Source organism: Mustela lutreola, chromosome 11 (assembly GCF_030435805.1).
Source record: "Mustela lutreola isolate mMusLut2 chromosome 11, mMusLut2.pri, whole genome shotgun sequence".
In the NCBI taxonomy this organism is placed as follows: domain Eukaryota; kingdom Metazoa; phylum Chordata; class Mammalia; order Carnivora; family Mustelidae; genus Mustela; species Mustela lutreola.
Window position 1 is genome coordinate 58502590 of NC_081300.1, and position 25015 is coordinate 58527604.

At 42.6% G+C, this 25015-nt stretch overlaps 1 protein-coding gene across 1 annotated transcript in view; it reads left to right on the forward strand.

Moving 5' to 3' along the window:
• The window catches only part of RAB31 (RAB31, member RAS oncogene family), a 128791-nt gene that overhangs the window by 56331 nt on the left and 47445 nt on the right, over positions 1-25015 (forward strand). Inside the window, exon 3 of the mRNA XM_059138939.1 lies at positions 8732-8813. Within this exon, the coding sequence (XP_058994922.1) occupies positions 8732-8813 (82 nt within the window). The remainder of the gene's footprint in view (positions 1-8731; positions 8814-25015) is intronic.

Sequence of the window (25015 nt, forward strand, 5' to 3'; positions counted from 1 at the left end):
TGAAATTGGCCGCACTAAATTTTCTCCCTGAAGATATCATGCTCTTTGCAGAGGGCAAATGTTTTGTCTCCTTCAGAAGGGAAAGAATGTGTGTCTATGTTTTTGGAACACTGTAGGATTGATGAGAACAGGGGTGATTGTCTCTGTCACTTATAACTGGAGAAGATTCATAGCAGGGTAAAAGTAGATGCTCCAGCAGTTGATTGATAGGTCAGTAGTTGGAGTGAGGTAGGTGAGAAAATCCACTACATTTAAAATGGCTTAAGAAACATGTTTGTGAAAATATGCACCAAGACCCATGATGTCAAGCTAACAAGCCTGCACAGATGTCCGCAGAGGACACACGATTCCTGGATCAGACACAGGGGAAGCAGTAGTAATTCGCAGTGTTCTCATTTTTTATTGGTTCTTGGAACACTAATTTCCTGTCAGGTTATGTGAAGACAATCAGACGAAATGCTATATGCAGTGAGTTGGGTTCTGAGAGAGGACCCCCGAGTTTAGGGAACCCAAATCTTTTATAATGGGAAGTATGCAAGTCTGTGCTTCCCTCTAGAGTGAGACCTTGTTTTTCTCTTCCAAGACTATTTGCTATGCAAATATTCTTGAAAACACAGTCTGGGAGAAAGACTGTGTCTCTGCTTGCAAGGTATGCACAATAAGAGAGAACCGTGGATGTTGGCTCTCAATAGGCACTTCCATGGATTGGGGGCATTTTTTTTTTTTTAATTTTAAGATTTTATTTATTCATCTGAGAGAGAATGAGAGAGAGCATGAGAGGGGAAAGGGTCAGGAGCCAGATGTGGGACTCGATCCTAGGACTCCAGGATCATGACTGAGCCAAAGGCAATTGCTTAACCAACTGAGCCACCCAGGCGCTGACATTGTTTTTTAAAAGATCTTTTTTAAAAAAAACTTGAGCATGGGGAGGGGCAGAGGGAGAGAATCTTAAAGTATACTCCCCGTGAGTGAAAATCAAGAGTTGGGCACTGAACCAACTGAGCCCTGAGGCTCCCCCTCAGGAAAAGATTTATTATTTATTTATTTACTTACTTACTTACTTACTTTTAAAGATTTTGTTTGTTTATTTGGGAGATAGAGTAAAGCTAGAGAGCACACGAGCTGGGTGTGGAGGGTTGGAGTGGGAAGGGACAGAGGGAGAGGGAGAAGCAGGCTCCCTGCTTATCAGGGAGCCCAAGGTGGGGCTTGATCTCAGGATCCTGAGATCATGACCTGAGCTGAAGGCAGACCCTTAACTGAAGGAGCCACCCAGGCCCTCCAAAACAGTTTTATAGATGAAGTTCTTTTCACTCTTCTCTGTGATGTCCTTGTATTTTCCTTAATTTTCCCTTCTGTGTGTTTAGTAAAAGTGGAACCTCTAAGAGTGATTAAGTCTGAAGAGCTGAAGAGTGGTTTTAAAAAATGGTGGAGACTCTCATCTCCTTTCTAGACTTAAAAATATTCATTTTTAATAACAAATCTGTTTTCTTTTTGTAATGATTTTTCTAAATAAAAAGGCAATGCATGTTCTTACCAAAGATTTAGGTAAGCGCCATGCATGACTTTTACACATAGGTGTAAGCATCGTTGTGCTTATAAATGGTAGATCATTTGGGTCACAGTATCTTGGGTGAAGCAAGTCATAATGCCAGCTCAGATTCAAGGGAGGAGAAGTAAATCCCCCCTCATGGTGGGAGGGGCAACATTCTAATGGAGATTGGTATGGACCACTGGTATCCATTTTGGACACAAGTCAAACTCTGTTGACTCTGCTTTGTGTAACAAATTTCGGGTTTTTTAAAAAATTATGTATTATATGGAAACTCTCTGTACTTTACCCTTACTTTTTCTGTAAACCCAATACTTCATTAAAAAAGTCTATTAATTAAAACATTATGTATTCATTCCTCATAAGGCTTATTATGAAAAATTCAGATCATACATAGAAATATAAAATAAAACTTGAAATCAGAGAATTTCACTAGCTCTCTGATCCCATTTTCTTCAATTTATATTACCAATATTTAGTCTAAAGTGTACATTTAACATACTTCTTATAAGTGTTTTCTGTGTCTATGCAGATGAACAAATACATAATTTCTAAAACCAAAAATGATATCACATACTACCTGACATGGCACAACATGCATTCTCCATCTTCTGCCTTATTTTTCTTTCATAAATACAAATTTCTTAGAAGACAAAATAAATGGAACACTTACATGCTGTCTATATAGTTCTTTGACAGAGTCAAGATTAAAGTCTAATTTTTCTGATTATAAATTTCATGTTCATTCTAAAAAAAACTACAGAATTTATAAAAATTGGAATCATAGTGCACATACCATTTTTTATCCTCTTTTCTTCTTAATATATTGAGAACATTTTCCTATAATACCATGTAATCTTTAGAAACATGATGGAAATACTATTTTCTCTTATTATATATTCCTAAAAAATTGAAAATGAAGAAAACTGTGAAGAAAATATAAAAACCACCCATAATCTGGGGCACCTGGGTGGTTCAGTTGGTTAAATGTTTACATTGGGCTCAGATCAAGATCCTGGGTGCTGGGATGGAGCTCTGTGTTGGGGAGCCTGCTTCTCCTTCTCCCTCCTGCTTGTGTTCTATCTCTCTCTCTCTCTTTTTTTTTTTTTTTTTTTTGGTGTGTGTTCTATTTCTTGCTCTCTCTCTATCTCTCAAATAAATAAACAAAATCTTGAAAAAAAATCTAACCCATAATTTGCCTTCTGGAGTAGCTACCATAAATATCTAATACATGTTCTTTTAGTGTTTTTGCTAGATGTATATAAAATCTTTAGTAATTTAACATTGTATTATGAATTCCACTTTACTAAATGGTCTTTAAAAACAAGTTTCCCCAGTTTTATGGAGAAATAATTGACATACATCATTGTATAAAAAAGCAGTGATTTGGGGGGGCACCTGGGTGGCTCAGTCAGTTAAGCGTCTGACTCTTGGTTTCAGCTCAGGTCATGATCTCAGGGCCATGGGATCGAGCCCTGAGTTAGCCTCTGCTTTCAGCATGGAGCTGCTTGTCTCTCCCCCTCTGCTCCTCCCTGCCCTCTCTCTCTCCTCAACATCTCTCTCTCTCTCTCAAATAAATAAATACATAAAAACTTTAAAAAAATGATTTTTAATGATTGTATTTTCCATTTAAGGCATTGAGGTTATCATTTTTTTAAACATTTTTTTTTTAGATTTTATTTATTTATTCGACAGACAGAGATCACAAGTAGGCAGAGAGGCAGGCAGAGAGAGGGGGGAAGCAGGTTCCCCACCGAGCAGAGAGCTCGATACAGGGCTCGATCCCAGGACACTGGGATCATGACCTGAGCCAAAGGCAGAGGCTTAACCCACTGAGCCACCCAGGCACCCAACTTGTAAAATAATGTATGATGTATATCCTGGGGTATAAATATTTGCAGATACCTTTGATTATTTCATTAAGTTAAATTCATAGCAGTGGGAATAATTCAGTCAAAGAATATGAACACTCTTAAGGGTCTTGCTAGATATTGCCAAATTTATTTTCAGAAAGGTTGTCCTTATTTTCCTGTACACTTACCAGCTTAGGTCTTAAAACATTTTTTTTTACATCTTTTTTTTTTTTTAAATATTTTATTTATTTATTTGTCTCAGAGAGAGAGAGAGAGCACAAGCAGTCAGAGAGGCAGGCAGAGGCAGAGGAAGAAGCAGACTCCCCGCTGAGCAAGGAGCCTGATGTGGGACTCGATCCCAGGACTCTGGGATCATGACCTGAGCCGAAGGCAGCGGCTTAACCAACTGAGCCACCCAGGTGTCCCTCTTAAAACATTTTTGTATACATGATTTTAAATTGCTGTTTTTTGCTAAACTTCAAACTGAAGCATTTTCTCATACCTTAAGATTTCTTCATAAACATAATATTAAGTGACTGTAAATTCTGGGCTGTTTTGCTTTCTATCTACATTCCTCATTTTTCTTCTGGAGTCAAGGTTGAGATGGGCTCTACCATTCTTATCTGTTGTCCTTTCCTGACATAGTTCTATTGCCCAATTAAAAAACCCACTCAAAATTTACGTTCTCTTATGATTTTGAAAAAAGTGTTCCCACACCCCAGCTTCGGAAAACTAAAGCTAGCAGGAACAAATGCCTTTCTTGGACGGTGTTATACACAGACCGCTGTGCTCATGGTCTAGCTGCTGGGTTTGGTGCACTGGGACTCTGGCTTAGCCCTGTGTTTTGTTTAGCCTGCCCAGTGCTTTAACATTTTTAAGTCACTAATGAAGAATTAGGAGATTTTTGCATAATAAACTGCATTTCTGGCTTATTTTAAAAAATCAGTAGCCTTGGTGTACCGGGTACCCATGCCCACGTGGCAGAAACCACTGTCCCTGAGCCTTGGGTGCTGTGTGGGTGGGCGGACTCTCCTTTCCACAGCGCTTCTGCTGTTTACTGTTACTATTATTTTTATCAGTATTAATTTTACACCTAGTCCCCTTGGTTCATTTGTATGGTTGCTGCCTGGTCCTGGAGACATTTGAGTTCAGGCCCCTGGCCCAGGGCCTTTCTCACTCTTAACGCTGCTGGCCTCAAGAATCAGGGCAGCCGGGTGACTCGTTGAGGCACACTCAGCGTGTGAGCAGTTAACTGATGACTCCGACCAAGTGAGTCCACTTTCGAAGTCTACCCTTGTCTTCCCACTGTGATCAAACTACCACTGGGGAAAGGCCGTAAAATGTCATTGTTTCAGCATCGAAAGAGTTCATTCTTATCATCTTCTGTGACTCACAATGAAAAATCTTGGCTTTGCTATTCAAGCAGATTGTGTTGACATCTTGAACATATATGTGTGTGGATGTATGTGTGTGTGTGGATGTGTGTGTCTCCCTTTCTGTTTCGACTTTTACAAGGTAATTGTGTTACTTCTCTGCCAGATTTTGGTTCCCACAGATAATGAAGTCCATTCAGCATTGCCAAGGCTCCCCCCCACGACCAGTCTGGAAGATAATCTAACGAGAAGAAAAGATGCTTGAGCTTTTTAAGATGGAATGTGAGCAAAGCTGTTAAAAGAAAAAAAAAAAAACACAAAAACCAACAACCCAACCAACCAAAAGAACAAGGATTGTCAGTCATCATTTCAAATATCAGATGTCTTTTTTTAGTGGCAGGAAATGAGGAATAGAGAAGGGTGTGTACATGAGTGTGTGTGTGTGTGTGTGTGTGAGAGAGAGAGAGAGATCAGCATGACAGCTATAACAAAGCTGTTCCTCGAAGGCTTACTGTGTGTCAAGCAGGGATTTTGCAGATGTCATTCCCTCATATCCCCCAGATATGCAAAGTAGATATTGGCTCTGTTTCTCAGATGGGGAAACTGAGGGGCTATCTAACCGCTCATTCTACCCTTCTGGAAAAGAGGGCAGGCCTCTGTGTTTTGTTCCTGACTGTGCTGGTAGACTCTTTGACCATGGGCAAGGCAGTCTCTCACGACTCGGATTTTATTCCCTGATCTGTAGACTGAAGAGGTTGGCCTGGGTATTGCATGTTTTTTCCATCTCTAAAAATCTCTGGTTCCAAGATTTTTAAAGGCATGAACTTGGTTTTCTAAGCCTGAGAACTTTTTAAGGGCCCGGTTGGTGTATTATTTATCCCAGTGCCTAGAGTTTATTGAAGAACAAATGAAAATCTGGCTTACATCAAAGTAAAAACAAAACCCAAGGTATTTATGGAAAAATTCTCTAAATAAAGTTAAAGGCCAAAGGTTAAACCAGAAAAAAAATTATTTAAAACCTACTATTACAAATGTTAGTGTAAAATACTCAAGAAGTGAAGAAGAAAAGGAGGAGCCACCCCAGTGAAAAAGTAGGCAAAGGTCATGAGCTAAATATTTACTAAAGAAAAATGTAAGTGAACAGTAAACACTAAAATGATGTTCAAAGTTGTAAGAAGCACAATAAAAATGGGAATGATGTATCATTTCTCCTTATCCTACTGGAAAATATTTGAAAGATCAGGATTGACTGGGGAGAAGGGCATCTCCAACATTGTCATCATTGGCATGTAGGCTGGTCCCACCCAGTGTGGCATGTATGTTTCTAAGGAAATAGTTGCACAAGGACACAAAGATATAAGTACAAAGATATCCATTTAATCATTGTCATAACAGTGGAAAATAGGTGACCAAAATATCCATCAGTGGGGTAGTAAAGCCATAACATGGTGTAATATATTTATTCATTTTGGATGAAGATGTTGATCTATAGTTATGTAAATGGAAAGATGTCCATGATAACATCGAGTGGAGGGAAAACAAAGTGTATGCAGACTATGAGCAATTATGGGTGTAATCATTATATAAAAATAATTCAGAAGGACATACACCAACAGTGATTGTGACTCAGTGGTGACGTGACGATTAATTTCTATTTCTCCTGTGCTTTCATTTTTTGACTTTCTTTTTTGGTATGTCCGTCTATTGCTTTTGTAATGAGAAAAATAATAAAGACATTTCCATTTTTGGAATATATTTACTCTTATCAGTAGCCTGTGTATATTTTAAGCACTTTAAAAGAAATAAAGCATCATGGGATAGTTGTGGTTTTGATAATATTGGGTCGTATCACTTAGAAAAATACTTAGAATTTCCATTTAGTACAATTGTCATTTGATAAATAAAACTGTTAACTTTTGGCTTTGTGTATGTTTTGAGGAGTGTGTGAGAATTGCAGGAACATATGCTTTTCTACTTGGGACTTGTGTAGTTTGCCTCTTAGTGTTGAGGAAAAGTAGGAAAAGTTGAGGAGACATTATTGGGGTGAGTGCTGAGTGACGTAGGGCTGGACAGTGGGCTGGGTCCACTGGGTGGGTCTGCTGGGCCATAGGAAGCAGGGGAGACAGCCTGACACCTTACCCCTAAAAACTCTACTTTGCCTCTCCTGAGAATAACATAATGAGGATACCATTATCACACATAGAAAATTAATTTTTTAAAAAGATTTTATTTATTTATTTGACAGAGAGAGATCACAGATAGGCAGAGAGGCAGGCAGAGAGAGAGGAAGGGAAGCAGGGTCCCTGCTGAGCAGAGAGCCTGATGCGGGACTCTGTCCCAGGATCTGAGCTGAAGGCAGAGGCTTTAACCCACTGAGCCACCCAGGCACCCCGAAAATTAATTTTTTAAAAAATGTATTTATTTATTTATTTGAAAGAGAGAGAGAGGAGAGAAAGGGTGGGGGGGGGGAGCAGAGGAAAAGGGACAAGCAGACTCCATGCTGAGTGTGGAGCCCAATGAGGGGCTTGATCCCATGACCCTGAGATCCTGGCCTGAGCTAAAAGCAAGAGTCAGATGCTTAACTGACTGAGCCACCCATGCACCCCTAGAAAAATTAATACTGATTCAATGATAATATCTGACATAAAATCTAAATTTAAATTTCTCTAGTTGTCTTCAAAATGTCTTTTAAAAGTTATTTCCCTCCTAATTCCAGATTCAGCCAAGGGTCATTTGGTTGTTTTATCTCTTTCTTCTCTCTTAATTTAGATTCTAGAACAATCTTCCTGCCTTTTGTCTTGTTTGCTTTTCATGACGTTGATTTACCTGAAGCATTTAGGCCAGTTGTCTTGTAGAATGCTCCACATTCTGGAGTTGCCTTACTGGTTTCTTAGGATTACATTCAGGTGAACTGGTTTTGGCCGGAATGCTGCTCACGTGCTGCTCCATCACGTGAGGAGTCTTCTCTTGTCTGGTTGTCCCATTGTTGGGGAGACTCACTACATTTTCATGAATGGAAAGCTTTATCTCACAGAAAACAAAAAAAGTCAAGGGTATAAACTTTCCACATGCTGTATCTTTATGTCTTTCATGAACGCAAAGAAAAGGTTTGTTAACAGGAAATATGCAAAAAAGAAACTATCAAGTGTTTCATTATCTGCTGAGGGTTTCAAATCCTTCCTTTTTTTTTTTTTTTTTAAGGGAGAAAATGTAAATATTTGGTGAACCACCAACCTTTATCCCTGCATGTATAAAAGCAGGGTGGGGATGAGATATGGTCTTGCTACTAGTGTTGGGTGCCTAGCCTGCATACTGTGAGTTGCTCAGAGACTAGCTGCCCTGTCCATTCTTCACTGTTGTAATAATACATTTTTTAATCTTAGGTTTTATTTTCTTTCCTGAGATTTGGGGCATATTATCTGAGAACTATTGAGCATACTCTCTCAGGACTGTGTTTTTGGTAGCCCGGGGCTTTGAATGCATTCTTGGCTTTCTTTCTTTCGTTTTTTTTTTTTGTTTTTTTTTTTTTTTTTAAGATTTTAGTTATTTATTTGACAGACAAAGATCACAAGTAGGTAGAGAGACAGGCAGAGAGAGAGGGAGAAGCAGGTTCCCTTCTGAGCAGAGAGCCTGATGCAGGGCTCTATCCCAGGATCCTGAGATCATGACCTGAGCCAAAGGCAGAGGCTTAACCCACTGAGTCACACAGTCGCCCCGCATTCTTGGCTTTTTAAAAACAATTTCCTTCCTTAAGCCTCCATTTGGACTAACAGAATATGAAGAATATTTTCTTTTGGGTGACGGGATTCTAGCAGCCCTTCTTTCCTCTTAGAGGCCCCCCCCAGGACGGACCCTGGGGAGTCTTGCTGAGGCAAGAGGAACTTGGGTGAAACAGGAGTCTTTGTGAAGATTTTAGGGGTGCCTGGTAACGTGGAGATGTTGATTCTCTTTTTCAGGGCATCTTTTATGACCAAAACCGTGCCTTGTGGAAATGAGCTTCATAAATTCCTCATCTGGGACACTGCTGGGCAGGAACGGGTAAGTGTATGGGTTGTTGGCTTTCTAGGGAAAATACTGAGCCTGGTCTCCAAAGGAAGGTTTTTTTGTATTTGGCAAGACACTTGGTTGCAAGTGAGAGAAACCCAGCTTCAGTGATTTAATCAGAAAAGGAAATGTGCTCTTCCACTGTGTGAAAAATGTATGGGGTCGCCCTCTTGAGTCAGGGCCAAGTTCAAGTCCTCCAAATGAATTGTCAGAGGCACCCTGCTCTGTCCCTGTTTTTCTGCTTGCTTCCTTCTAGACTGGCTTCATTTTTAGGCAGACTCACATCCTTTTCTTCCCTAAGGGTGGCAAGGATGTCTCCATCTGTGACCCCAGGCCCGCATTCTGCCTCCTGAGGAGTCCCACAGACAACAGCTCCTCTTTTCTCCAAGTTATGCCCCGTGTCTCATTGCCTGGTTTGGTCACGTGTTCCACTCCTGAACCTGACACTCTGTAGTAGTGTTCAAGGGGGATTTGGCACTCCTATTTGTATACACTACCTCTAGAGGTAGGGGCTGCCATCAGCCCCATCTGAGCCACACCAGTGGGAAGTCCCGTAGACTTAGTTACCCAAGGAAAATCTGGGTTCTTTTACTGGAAAATGGGACAATGGACGTTGGGTTACCAGAAACATCCAATGACTTGTCTCATTCCTAATTCCTTTGATTTGCCAAAAATGTTGATGGAGAAGATTATTTAAGAAGCTCGTGTTTTTAGATTTTAAAAAGTGAAATGGTTACCAACACAGTTTGTCTATAATAGGACAGTGTAAGCACTGGAGTGTGTATTATCAAAGTTGAAAGGCGTGGTCCAGATAAGTGACAGGGATAACCACTAGCTTGTCTTCCACGGGAGCTTCCATCCTGCTCAAAACTTTCATAAGAGAAGGGTGCCTGGGTGGCTCAGTGGGTTAAGCCTCTGCTTTTGGCTCAGGTCATGATCTCAGGGTCCTGGGATGGAGCCTCGCATTAGGTTCTCTGCTCAGGAGGGAGCCTGCTTCCCCATCTCTCTCTGCCTGCCTCTTTGCCTATTTGTGATCGCTCCCTCTCTCTGTCAAATAAATAAATAAATTCTTAAAAAAAAAAAAAAAAAACCTTTCATCAGAGCTAACAATTATGGAGTAAACTAGGTTGAGCTTGTCGGATTCAAACTCACGTGTCACCTTCTCTACCGACCTATCCTATTCAAAGGTCAATACTTCCCCTTTTCCCACCCTTGCTCCACTCACTTCCTTTTTCTCCACAGCTCTTACCACCTTGTAATATGCTACTGAATTCCATTTTTGATTATCTATCCCTCAAAGCAAGAGAACCCAGGGATAAAGCATCCTTTTCATTATCGGCTCCTAACTAGTCAAGTGTGTGTTTCTGTAACTTTAATTTTATATAACTCCCAACTCCAGCATTTGTAGATTAAGGCTACTAGAGTTTTAAAGATGTCTTTCTCCTTAATCAGGACGAATCTTCTGGCCTACAAACGCTAACCTCATTAGAACGTCTTCTATTTCACTGCTAAGTTGAGAGCACAGATTTGCACCCACGAAGTCGCTACCTAGAGCACCTCTCTGTTAGTCCGCTGTGCCTGCTGACCTCTGAAATGAAAGGATGGATGCTAGGAGAAAATATCTACTCAGGGATCTCGTCTTTACATAGCTTCCTTTTTATCTACTTTGTATGTATATTTGTAGTATGTAGATCTGCTAGGGTTTGGGGGTTTGGGGTTTGGTTTTTTGGTTATTAATTTAAACTTAAGCAGAGAAGCTTTCTTGCTCCCATTTTTACTTTTGGCCATGAAGTAGCTGCTTTTGCAGCCACTTTTAATGAATGTCAGTCAATTTTACCAAAAGACTTAGCCATACTAATGCTTCTACTATTGATGGGTATTTCCCGAGGGCTAGCTGCATTCCTTGCACTGTTCGCATGCCTTCCATGTACTAACAAACACCCTTAGTCCTCTCGCAGCACTCTGAAGTGGGGACTATTTTATCCCTCTTTATATGTGAGGTCACAGAGGGACAGAGAGGTTAAATCACTTGCTCAAGGTCACACAGCCCATTAGGTGGAAAGCTGAAATCTGGATCCAGCAGTCTGGGTCCTGAGCTTTGCTTTGTAGTTTTGTTCTGCTTTAAAAATCACACAAGAGCCATGCAGCCAAGAGTAAAATTATCCAAAAATCCCACCACCCAGATATCTCCACTGTTTTTTAAACTTAGTTTTTACATTGAAGGATAATTGACATTAAAATACTAGCTTCAGGTGTACATCGTAGTGATCTGATATTCTTATACATTATGAAATGATCCCCGCAATAAGTCTAGTTTCCACTATTGACATTAGTGACCATTCTGCAGCTCTCACACTTTGCATATGTTGGTAACTTCATATCAAAACGCTCAGGGTTCTTTTTTTCATTTTAAGATTTTATTTATTTGTCAGAGAGAGAGAGAGCAGGAGAGAGCGAGAGCGTGCGCACACAAGCAGGCAAGCAGGCAGAGGCAGAGAGAGAAGCAGGCTCCCCACTGAACAAGGAGCCGGACACAGGACTCGATCCCGGGACCGTGGGATCATGACCTGAGCCGAAGGCAGCGGCTTAACCCACTGAGCCATCCAGGCATCTCAAAGCGTTCAGGGTTCTTTATAACCTGCCATTTTCACTTGGTAATAATGGTGTTCCTGAAGAGAGATTTCTGTATAAGCTAAACGGAGTATTTGACATGTCTTTACCTATTTTGATATAATTCAAGTAGGTGACTGCTTTTGATGAAATTCGGTCCTCTAAAGTAACTGCTATAGTTTGTAGCTTGCTCTCTGACCATCTCAAAGCAAAACAGCAATAGAAAATCTTCCGTATGACCAGATTTCTAATTATTTTAATTGCTTTTCCTGAAATTTGACGGTTGGAGATGATAGACATCTGTGCTTATGTTGCAATGTATGTAATTTTTAAAAGCTTAGTATTATATGTGTTATTATATTGTACATATTGTATCATATACTATTTATTATGTTACTATATCAGAGTTATATAAATTCTTACTAGTATCTATTTTTGTAATTATTAGTGTTATGTGTGGAAGGCCAAGTGCACACTTGTGCTTTAGGGAGGAGGGACTGACTTTTGGGTGATAACTTCAGGGGGATGCTTTTTAGAATTTTGATTTGTGGAGAATGTGTGAGAAATGCCTGCACAGCCTTTGTGGTCATCGAACCCTCTAACCCTCGAAGGCCTGGTTTAGTTATCCTCAGGCCGTCCTTGTCTGCTATCCCTCCATGCCGTCTTGCATCTCTCCAGTGATGGCATTTTCTCTGCCGTGCTAGTGGCTTGTTGCTGGATTTAATCATGCTTGTAATGACGTTGCCTAATGTTGGAGCTAAAAATACCTTCCCGGCTGCTGCGTGTGCCTTATGCTATTTGTTCTGTCTCATTAATTGTTGGAGTCCAGCGCGCTCCATTATCCCTCCATATCCTTGTAGAAATTGGCTCCTGTACTTCTTAGTCTCCACACTTTTAAACAAACAAAATCTCCTTGGATTTATGATTTGATAAGATGAAGACATCGATGCTGTGTCCTCAAAGGGGGGTAATGTTCAGTACAGTGCTTTGCATGTGTTAATTACTCAGTATTTGTTTATTTGTGGAACTAGTGAAACACTTCTGCCTAGCGTACACGATATTAATTCTGGACTACATTTGTGGCACAAATTCATAGTCTGGAAAAATCACTCTTCCATCTGAGTACGGGAAATATAAAAGGAGCCCTCTCTCTCTTCCTCCCTCTCTCGTAGAAGAGAGTGTTCATTCTTGATGTGCTGTCTTAATTAGGCTTTTCATTCAACTATATATGGCGGACATCCTGTGATCCTTTCAATGGCAAACAGTAATCCATAAATCACCTCTGTAAAAAAGTGTTTTCAGATTCAACCATTTTCAGTTAACCAAGCGATTGTTGAATCCAGTTTTTTAGGAGCTTACCGTTTTCGAGATTTGTATATTCAGTTTTTTGCTGTCAAGACGGGTGGAGTGGGAGCAAGAGTGCCATTGGAGTGCCCATGTTGTAGTGTTGGTGTGAGCTTTTGGGGGTTTTTATCCTGTCCTCTTGTAATGAGTTGTTGTGCTGCTTTGTGATCTATGAGGAGAACTCAGCAGTAGGTCAGCAGATGACTCCTGTGAGCTCAGAGGAGCTCAAAATGGTCCCAGGGGAGAGAAAGGAATTTATCTGCTCAGCTTTGTCCTCCTGTCTCCCACTGACCAAGGTTTGTAATGGGGAGATGAGACTTCTGTCCTACTGTGTCAACACATCCATCTTTCCCTTTGGGTTTCCTTTTCACTCCCTTCTTTGCTTTTCCACATAAACTGGGGACTAGAATATTTTCATTGTTATTAAAAATGTTTGGGGGCACCCAGGTGGCTCAGTCGGTTAAGTGGCTGATTTTGGCTCCGGTCACAGTCTCGGGGTTATGAGATCAAGTCCCACATCGGGTTCCATGCTGAGCGTGGAGCCTGCTTGGGATTCTTTCTCCCCCTTGGCCCTCCCCTGGAAAAGAAAGTCTCATCAATAGGAATTGCAGTCTCCACATTCTAGATGTGTGCTTCCAAATCATTCTGTTTTTGCTTTAAAACAAAATTACAGGGGCTCCTGTGTGGTTCAGTGGGTTGAGCCTCTGCCTTTGGCTCAGGTCATGATCTCAGGGTTCTGGGATCGAGCCCCGCATTGGGCTCTCTGCTCAGCAGGGAGCCTGCTTCCCCCAGCCCTGCCTGCCTGTCTGCCTACTTGTGATCTCTGTCTGTCAAATAAGTAAATAAAATCTTAAAAAAAAAAACCACAATTGCAATTCATAGGATATGTCCATTAAAATGTTCATATCTTGAAAGAATTCCATGCTTCATTTTCTTGGTCTGATCTGTGAGAACAATATCATTCTAAGAATCTAACATGAACAAATATGAACATCATCTCATTACCTTGTTTCACTTGGGTTGAAGTCAGTGTTATGGCTGTCTATCTGCCCTACTGCCTCAGAAAGAATTATTGTATTTATAAAATTTGGGTTTCAAATGCACCACAGCCACAAATTCCACAAAGGTGAGTTGATGGTTCTTTGGTTAGAATAAAAGCTCTCCTCTGACTCTAACATATCTGGAGTCGACTAGATTGACTTCTGAAATCAAGTTCATCATTATACACTTTTTAAAAAAATTTTTTCAAAAAAAGATTTTATTTATTTATTTGACAGATAGAGATCACAAGTAGGCAGACAGGCAGGCCGAGAGAGAGGACGAAGCAAGCTCCCTGGTGAGCAGAGAGCCCAATGCAGGGCTCAATCCCAGGACCCTGGGATCATGACCTGAGCTGAAGGCAGAGGCTTAACCCACTGAGCCACCCAGGTGCCCCTCATCATTATATACTTTTCAAAGATGAAATTGGAGAACACATGTGCAGATTAAAAAATAGCCCCACCCCCTCCAATACTTAGTAGGAATTATGGAGTTTTGAACTTAGTGGTAAAAATGACATGATGCAAAGATTTGTGTAAGAAGGTATATAATTTTTAACGACTGTCTTTTTTGAGGTATTTAAAAAATTGATGGAACACTGAAAATGCAAGAAATGCTAAATAAGAACAATATTGAATACTGTAGAGGACCTGTATGATCTTATAAAAGATGGAACTGTTGTTGAATTCTGCATATGATCTTAAATAAACAAGACTATTTAGAATTTAGAATATAATTATTTAGAATTTAGAATACTATTATTAACTATTTCAGGTGTTTAGTTAATAATGGTTGTGCGTGTTAATTTTTCTTCCTTTTTATTTATTTATTTATTTATTTATTTAAAATTTGTTTTTTAAAGATTTTATTTATTTATTTGACAGAGAGAGATCACAAGTAGGCAGAGAGGCAGGCAGAGAGAGAGGAGGAAACGGGCTCCCTGCTGAGCAGAGAGCCCGATGCGGGACTCGATCCCAGGACCCTGAGATCATGACCTGAGCCGAAGGCAGCGGCTTAACCCACTGAGCCACCCAGGCGCCCTTTTCTTCCTTTTTAAAATCTTTTTATTTAAAAGTACTCTTATACTGGGGTGCCTGGGTGGCTCAGTCAGTTAAATGGCTGACTCTTGATCTCCACTCAGGTCTCGATCTGAGGGTTGTGAGTTCAAGTGCCATGTTGGGCTCCACAATGGGTATGGGGTCTACAGAAACAAAAACAAAGACTTTTATACCTACAGAAAATTTATAAAAATATCACAGAGCTCGGGTCGCCTGGGTGGCTCAGTGGATTAAAGCTGCTGACTTCGGCTCAGGTCATGATCTCAGGGTCCTGGGATCAAGCCCCGCATCAGGCTCTCTGATCAGCAGGGAGTCTGCTTCCCTGTCTCTCTCTGCCTGTCTCTCTGCCTACTTGTGATCTCTGTCTGTCAAATAAATAAAAGCTTTAAAAAAAATATCACAGAGCTCTCTAGTTTAAGTGGCTCTGCCTCAAGCTGTGGGTGTTTCTGTGGGGTGGCAGAGGCTTGCTTGTTCATCCTGGGGTTAGAGAGGCAGTAGTACCTGAGGAAGCTCTCCTCGGTCGATGCAGAAGCACAAGCAGCGAGGCACAGACGCAAGGCCTTTTAATGCTAGGGTCCCACTGAGCCCATGACACATGGCCTATCTTCCATTGGCCGAGGCAAGGCATGTGGCTCAGCCCAAAGTCAAGTGACGACACATGGCCTTTAGAGGAAGTGAGAAACTACACTGGCATAAACAGCAGTTCACGCAGAGGTGAGCACTTAATTGTTGGTCATAATGTTGTCTGCCACAGGCTACTACTGGATTCTCTCAATCTGTGTACTTTGGAGGCTCCACTTTGTGCATTCTTGAACTTCTTTTCAGAGCCTACCTCAGTCTTTCCCCACTGAGTTCTACTTTTACCCACTCTACAATGTTTCATCTAAAATGAATTTCTTGTGAAGAAATCTGAAACTGTAGAGATAATGTTTGCCCTCCTGTGGCTGTTGAGATACAGCGGATCCTTGAACAACGTGAGGGTTAGGGGTGCTGACCCTCTACATAGCTTAAAATCCACGTACAACTTTGGACCCTCCCCAAAACATAATTACTGGTACCTACTGTTGCCAAGAAGCCTTCCTGAGAACACATATTGTGTGCGATGCATGTCATACACTGTACTCCTACCATAAAGCCAGCTCTGGAAAAGAAAATGTTATTAGAAAATCGTAACAGAAAATGGGTTTACAGTACTGGACTTAAAAAAAAAAAATCTGCCTTTAAGTGGATGTGTGCAGTTCAAACCCATGTTCAAGGGTCCACTGTAGTATATTCATTACTTCCTGGTCCCTGAGATGGTCTCTCCCCATGTTTCTGAAAAGAGCCAGTGAAGGTAGCTGTGGTGTGAAATTCTCTATTTACCTGTTCCTTGACAGGGGAACTCTTTTCCTGTCCACTCCTGCACACGTTCTAGACTTGCTTGAAGCTTCGATCTCATCAGCTTTTTGTTTTCATTCCCTGTTTCACCTGCGAAGCAGCTGAGCCATGCTTTCCTCTTTTTTGGATAATCCATCCTGGAGTCTTAGTGGTTGGAAATAAAATGAACTTATAAATGCTTTTGTCTGCATTTGTTTCTGTGGGGATTATCAGCGTGTAGAGTATTACCTCTCTTTTGGAGAAACGGCTTTATTGAGGGATGCCTGGGTGTCTGAAGTGTCTGCCTTCAGCTCAGGTCATGATCCCAGGGTCCTGGGATCAAGCCTCGAGTCAGGCTCCCTGCTCAGCAGGAAGCCTGCTTCTCCCTTTCCCTGCTGCTCATGTTCTTTCTCAAATAAATAAATGAAATCTTAAAAAAAAAAAAAAAAAGGGCGGGGGAGGGAGAAAAACAGGGGCACCTGGGTGGCTCAGTAGGTTAAACCTCTGCCTTCAGCTCAGGTCATGATCTCAGGTCCTGGGATTGAGCCCCGCATTGGACTCCTTGCTCAGCAGGAGCCTGCTTCCCACCCCGCCACCTCGCCTGCCTCTCTGCCTACTTGTGATCTCTCTCTGTCAAGTAAATAAATAAAATCTTTAAAAAAAAATACAAACCCACCTTTAATGAGATATAATTCACAGACCATACAATTGACTCACTTAAAGGGTACAGTTCAGTGGACTCTAGTATGTTAAGATTGTACAACTGTTGCCACAATTAATTTTAAACCCATTAATAGTCATTGCCCATTTCTTCCTAAGTCCCCCAGCCCTTGGCTGCTTTCTGCCTCTAGATTCATCTCCTTTGGACATTTCATATAAATGGAATCATGCTGGGTGTTTTGAGGACTGGCTTCTTAACACTTAGCATAATGTTACCAATGTTCATCCACACTGTAACTTGAATCAGTGCTTCTTTCTTTTTCATGGCTGACTAATACTCCATTCTATGGATGCCATACATTTTGTTTATCCATTTATCAAGTGATGGACATTTAGATTGCTTCCACATTTGGGCTCTTAAGAGTAATGCTGCTTTAAGCATTTACGTACAAGTTTTTATTTAGATAGCTTTATTTGTTCTTTAATCTCTTGGGAATATATCTGGGACTGAAATTGATGGGTCTTCTAGTAATTCTATGTTTAGTATTTTGAAGATCCACCAAACTTCTCCAAAGTCACTGCACCATTTTATATCCCTACCCACAATGTACAAGGTTCTGCATTCCTACCAACACTTGTCTTTGCCAGACTCAGGGTTATTCCTTTATGTTCTTCTAAGAACTTCATAGTTTCAGCTCTTGCCTTTAGCTCTATGATTCATTTGTTATAATTTTTGCATATCTTAGAAGGAGGGGATTCAACTTTACTCTCCTTGTCTTGCTATCATACAAAATCATTTGTCCCAACATAGTTTGTTGAAAAGATTATTCTTTGCCCAAATTGATTTTCTTGGCACCTTTGTTGATGTGATAATCAGTTGACCACGAATGTGTGGTTTAATTCTGGACTCAGTTCTCTTTCTTTGATCTAATTTTTACCCTTCTGTCAATACCACGGTGCCCTGATTGCTGCAGGCTTTGCAGCAAGTTTGAAAATTAGGAAGTATGAGTCCTCTACCTTTGTCCTTTATCAAGAATGTTGCGGCTATTCTGCGTCCCTTTCATTTCACAGGAATTTTAGGATGGGAGTTTACATTTTTGCAAAAACTCCAGATGTATTTGTTAGTGATTATGTTAAATGTGTAGATGAATATGAAGTCACCTACTCCTTAAGCCTTTAAGTTATAAGTGGTAAGCAAGTTGCAAGCTGTTTTCATCTTTAATTGTGGACCGGAAGTATAGCCTTGACCTCAGAATGGTACCTTAAGAAAAAATTCTGAATACACGTTAAATCTTTGAAATGTTAAAATGTGTTTCCTGTAACAAATTCATATAGAACTCTAAATAAAGTTATATTTATGAAGTGATCACTTACAATTTACCAAAATATTACTCGATTTGAACTGCATGATACTTGACTGAATTATGTTTTTTTAAAAAAATGAACCTATATTCAAAATAGTATTAATTGCCGCTGACTTAGTTTTTTTCAGCAGTATTATCTAATCCAGGGCCAGACTTTATTACTTTAATAGATACTATTCAAGACAGTGTGACAATATGCTGAAATCCATTGATTCAAAGGCTTATAGTGACTCTCCTAGTGAGTGTACAGACTTCCTCCCCCCCAATTTTAAGATGTTTCATGCACTCCAGAAAATAATATGATAAGTATATTAACACCACCAAGATTTGTTTACTCTTTGCTTGTTCCTGGTTGGGGTGCCTGGGTGACTCAGTTGGTGAAATATCTGTCTTCAGCTCAGGTCATGATCCCGGAGTCCGGGGATCGAGTCCCACATGGGGGCTCCCTGCTCAGTGGACAGCCTGCTTCTCCCTCTGCCTGCCACTCCCCCTGCTTGTGCGTGCTCTCTGTCAAATAAATAAATAAAGTCTCGAAAAAAAAAAAAAAAAGGAATTTTCCTGGGATCTGAGTACCCGAAGAAGGCAAACTCTCACTGATGCCCTCCAGAAGCCAACGGCTTAGTGGTTTGTGGAACCATGCTGGTGTTCGTCTCGTTCGTCCTTAATTTGCAGGCCCTCCCAGGCTCCTACAGGGACAGGACGACATAGGCAGAGACAGCTGAGAGGCAGCCAAGCCAGGCTGAGGCTGAAATGCCCCCGTGGGTCCCTGAGAAAGAAAAGAGAACTAAGGTAGCAGATAGCTGAGGTCAAGTTGGGGCTTGACAAACATCAAAAGAAACTTTTTTTGGCTTTCTTTCCTTCTTTCTTCGGGGCCCCAGACTCTGTGGTCAAGAGAGTGGTTCTCTTTTCATCAACTGTGACCAAAGTCAGAGGAAATTTTGACCTTTGGATGTCCTTGAAGAATGGGGCCTGTTAGAAACTCAGAATGAGCTGTTCTTTGTTTCCTTCTTGCTTGCCCTGTGGCCTCTGGCAATACAGGCCTGGCTCCAAGCGGCAGCAGCAAAAAGCACAGGCAGACTCTGCTCCTCACCCATGGCTGGAGGGAAATTACTTCGCCCTTAAACCTTTCCCACACCCACGAGAGAATTTACCTTCAGTGGAAGAGGGTCAGTCCCTGGTTTTGCTTTCCTTCTCCGCCTATCACAAGAGAACACTGCTTTTATTGATTGATTTATTTTTAAAAGATTTTATTTATTTACTTGACAGACAGATCACAAGCAGGCAGAGAGGCAGGCAGAGAGGGAGGAAGCAGGCTCCCTGCTGAGCAGAGAGCCCGGGACTCCATCCCAGGACCCCGAGGCCATGACCTGAGCTGAAGGCAGAGGCTTAACCCACTGAACCACCCAGGCGCCCGAGAACGCTGCTTTTAATCAGTACACATTGATGTCCTGATTGGGAAAATATTCCTCCTCGCCACACTCCACTCTTGTCACTCCCCCTCAAAAGGAAAACCCGATGCAGACTGTGTAGTAAGGAGACACACAGAAGCCTGCGAATCTGGTAAAAGCTGTTAAAAATGAGGTAAACAGTTCCTCGGATAGGACTGTGCCCCGTCATCTCCTTTTAGAAGAAGCCTCAGGAATCCCCTACAGCCAAAGAGGTCAGTGGATCTTTAAAACTTGGTGACAGAAGCTGCGGAAGGAAAGGGTGACTGTGGCATTCGAGTTGGGGTGTCCGATGGCAGCAGGGTCCAGAGTCACCACTGTGGGCAGGCCCGGTTCCCAGAGGTGTCCTGTTTGGGGGGGGGGGGGGTTGGCGTCATTTAGGAAATTAGGAGATGGGGGGAGAATGCCACTGGCGGGAAAGAAAGAGGAAGGACATGTCCATGTATTGAAATGAATTTAGTAAGTCCTAAGGGAAACCCCAAGCACTAGTGCCCTCAAGCCTGTGCCATGGGAAGGCCGGAAGTGAGGGAGAGGAAATGAGGAGTGGACAGACAGGAACAGCAGAGAGGGTAGCCTCGAGCGTCAAGTCTTACACAGCAAGAATGAGCTTCTCCTGCTCACAAGTGGCCCTGGCCCCTTGGTCCCGTAGCTCCCTCTCTGTCACAGTCGACCCCACTGTGGTCCTTTAGGCCCCGGTAGGTCTCCCCTCCTCCAGGCCTGCCTGCACTGCCCCACTGGGCGGTGGGGGGAGGGTGGACGGTGGCAGGAGTGTTCTGGGAGGGAGGGTCATGCCACCAGGGGAAGATCCTTCACAAGTCAGGCAATGACATTTTCCTGGTGTGTATTTTGGTCTGGGACGGCCTAAGTAGCTTCTAATTATGAAGCATTGTCTGTGCCTCCTGGGTTGAGGCCAGTTTCCGTTCTCCTACTCTCTGCGGGCAGACTTGCGCTGAGGAAGAAGCAGCTAAGAAACACTTTATCTGGTTGTGTTTTTCTCCCCTCTCCCTGCCCCCCCTTTCCCCCTCTCCCTCCCCACTCCTCCCCACTTCGCTTTTTACCTTCCTGCATCTACTTTCCTAAGTCTGGTTCAAATACAGACCAAGCCCGGGAATGTCATTCGTGACAAGGGAAATAGGCACACGGACTTCGTTTAAGAACAAAAGAGCGTGCTCCTGAGGTGCCAAAGGACGTGTCCAAGCAGGAACAGCTGGCGTGTCCTTAGAACACAGAGCTCGCTGTTTGGAGAAGGTTATCCCCAGAGCGGCCCCTTTGAAGGCGGCCTGACTCCACTCCTCTTCTGCACCTTCTGTTTGTCTCCTGGGGCGGCTCCAACAGATCCCTCACAGCTCCCTCCCAGTTCTGAAAGTCAGGAGTCCGAGTAGGGCTCACCAGGCCAAGAGCAAGACATAGGTAGTGCTGTGTTCCTTTCTGGAGGCTTTGGGATAGAATCCGTTTCTGGCCTTTCTCAGAGGCTGCCGCATTCCCTAGTTTGTGCACGCATTCCTCCCCCCATCCTCAAGGCCAGCCGCAGAGCCATCTTCTAAGCTCTCTGACTCTCTTGCCTCCCTCCGCCGTTTATGAAGACCCTGATGCTGCTGTTGGACACTGTACGATAATCTTCTCATCTCAAGGTCAGCTGTCAGCACTCTTTTTTTTTTTTAAATCTTTTCTTAACTTTTTACTGACATATACTTTTAACAGAATAAAATGCACAAATTGTAGACATTAATTTTAAGTTTGTTGAGTTTCGACAATTGTATGTACCTATGCAACCACAATCCCAATCAAGATATAAGACATTTACATTATCTGAAAAAGACCCACTTGCCTCCTTTCATTTAATTTTCCCCAGAAAGAAATCACTTAAAAATTAATAAACTTTATTGTTTAAAGCAGTTTTAGGCCACAGCAAAATTGAAGGGGAAAATATAAAGATTTACCATATACCCTTGCCCCCACACATACATAGCTTTTCCCACTGTCAACATCCCACAGCTATCAGCACTCTTAATTCCATTAGCAACCTCAATGCCCCCTTGCCATGGAGCATAACATATTTACGGGTCCCAGGGATTAAGATATGGACATCTTTGGGGATTGTTGTTCTACCTTCCACCGCCCTAGAATAGTTCCCATCATGTACCGGGTGATCAAGAGATACTTATTGAATGACTGAATATGTTAGTATAAGACCGTATCAGCATTATATCAATTTATGCAGCATTTCATTTTGGGGAAGCAACTGAGGAATGGAAACAGTATGGAATTTGGAGTCAGAAGAGCTGTGTTCAAGGGCTGGTTATAGCCTTTAAGAGCTGTGTGTCTGTGGGCAATTTACTGAACCATTCGGAGCCCAGTTTCTCATCTGTAAAATGGGGACAGTTTTACCCAGCTTACCTGCCTTCACAGGGTTATTGATTCATCACGTGTGTTCCGCCCTTACGTGTTTCTTGAGCCCCTGCTATGACCCAGAGTGGGGGTCAGGAAGGGATCTCAGAGGACATGGCTGTTGAAAAAGGTGTGAATGAAAGGTGGGCATGAGGATGTCTAGCGGAGGTGGGTCTCATCTGGAGAAGGCCTATGGGACAACCCTGAGGGCTCCATGTGGCTGGGTGTTCAGGGAGCCGGGAGGAGGCCAGGGGCTGGGGAGAGAGGGAGGGAGGCCGGGCCGAGTGCCCGAATGACACCATAGGACAGACTTTGGATTTTCTGCCTAGTAAGTTAGAAGGATTTTGAAAAATGACACCATTTGACTTTGTTGGAAGAAAAAAATCACTCTGCTTTACAGTTAACAGAATATGACGTCAAGTGTTTGCTTCTGAGGATTCCAGTGGCGGGGGTGGGGTGGGAGAGAGGTGGAAACATGCCAGGGACCATGTGTTCGGGCTGATCTTGAGACTAGGAGATGAGAGCATGGGCGCGCGTTGTACCGTACTCTCTTCTTGTGCGTATGGTTGAAAATTTCCACAATTAAAAAGTCAAAAATAGATTCTATGTTATGTGTAAATAACATAACTCACAAGTTAAAAACAGGAACCTTCTGGCTGCTGTGTGGCCACTACCGTATCTAAGTACTCCAGTGGAAACTTCCAGATAGCCAGTCAAAGGAAAGATGGGTCTGTAGGCTGCTCTCGGTGAACATGGCACAGAGGCCTGGGTGCACGGCGCTTTGGGGGGTGAATGAAACCACACGCCTGAGAATGTGTTTTGTGTGACTCTGATCTCTTCCCAGCAAGCTGCTTTCACAGACTCAAGGAACTCCTTGTGGGTGCCCAGGAAGGCAGGCTTTCCTGGGAGCACCATGCTGGCGGGGCTGTAGGACGGAAGGGTACCACACTGCCGGGGAGCGCTGGGTCAGGCCTCTGCTTTGAGGCCCATGGGCCAACATCTGTCCTGCTCTGGGAGTAATCCCAGGCGATGTTTGTTTTGCAGTCCCATTCTGCAGGGAGACCTCTCTCGAGGACGGGATGTTTACTGTGAACAGGAGGGCTGTATGCAGATGGGAGAGATCAAACCTACCTGAGCAGAGTATGGAGAGAGGGAGACTCATGACCAACCCTCATGGCATTTCCTTCCTGTAAATGGGGACTGTGTGCGATGAGAAACGCAGAAAGCTTCTGGACGGGGTGGGGCAGAGTTCTGGACTTGGAGGCAATTCCTCTGGCTTGCTAGCAGACAGGAAGAAGAGTTGAGATTCTCTGTAGTTGGGTATTACGTGGGTGGGAAGAAATGTATTTCTACCTCATTTCAAAACCTTGACTTTTGTCTTACACATTATTCTGAGGATGAGAATACGCCAGTCCATTACCTCGTCTTTTCTCAAAACACAAATCTGTGCCCTTCCCACCAACACCTTATCTTGTGGAAGGATGTTTGGATTTGTGTTGTATCATCGTCTCCCCAAGGAGGTTTGCACTGTTCCTTGTCAAAAAGGAGTCCACTGGAGGTCAAGTTACCTCTAAAACCCAGCTTTCTCCTGGTGCTTTTGCTTCAATGCCCTGACCCCTGAATGCCAAGGAAACTCTTTGTCTTTAATTAGCAAATTGAAAGAAGAAAGAAGGGGTGTGTGTGTGTGTCAAAATCTTTTCTCACTCTAAAGTAGTGTATCCTATTAAAATGTTTTTTAAAACAATCTGGACATATTATAATAAGTGGTGCTCTGCCTATCACGGTATTATTCAGAAATAACTGTTAATAGTCCCAGCCCCTTTTCTCTTCACCTCTACCTACTATTGGATTTTAGGACATCTGAGTGGGTCTATTAAATAGGACTTCTGCTTCTCCGTGGAAGGAGAGGGTCTGTGTAGACACCAGAAATGTTCTTCTGAATGGCACAGAAAGAACATTCAGTAATGGTTTTTCCATTCAGCTTTTGCCAGCTGAGAATGTTGGGAATGTCAAGAATTTTCCTCTACCACTTCCCTCTTTGTTTGAATCCTGTGGAACCACAGGATATGTTTTGGCTTCTGCCCTTGACTGCCCAGAGGCTCAGGGTTCTGCAGGATGTGAGAATTTCACTGTTTGCTGGCACTGGATACAGACCAGCCTGGGTTCTCCCAGGCTGCATACAAGCGACTCACCAGGGACAGCGCTGTCTGAAAATCGTTACATGTGACCCATTCCTACACGTTCCTGGACCTGATGCAAGAGTGGCCTGGCTTGGATAATTCTCCTGTGGGGAGGCAGAGCTCAGCTGGAGCCTGTCCTTGTTTGGAAAATTCGTGAGTTTTCCACTACTGCTCCTTCTTGACATGCAGAGTTTTTGCTGCTATGGAATTTATGATGCCACAAACCTGCATTTAAGGAATTTTGCCTGAAGCAAACTGGGTGGTCTGGAGGATTCAGATATTTCCTGGAATAAGACTTTCCACTGTGAGCTGAACAGTGTGTGCATGGGATGCGAAGAAAGGAGACCTCTGTTGTAGGTAATGCACTTGGAGGAATCAAGTGCAGGGCGAAGGAAAAAGAGGTTCCATTTGAAGTCTCCCTTACCTTGGCCATGAGTAACATCACAGAGCTGGAAAAACCTTAGTTACCACCACTCACCCCACCTCCACTGTTATCTGATCTGAAAGTATTGGGGTTTGCAGCCAATGGTCAGGAATGAATTCTTGAGGCATCTTTGATGTAAACAGGGTGGTTTTATTAAAACACGGGACAAGACCTATAGGCAGAAAGAGATGAACTGGGGTCAGGAAGAGTGGCTGTTTATATACTTTTAAGTTGGAAGTGGGTTAGGGATAGCATCAGTCTCTAAGGAATTTGGAAGCAAGGACCTTGGAGGGTTAGCTGTTCTTAGGAAAAGGTCATTTACTACTAGT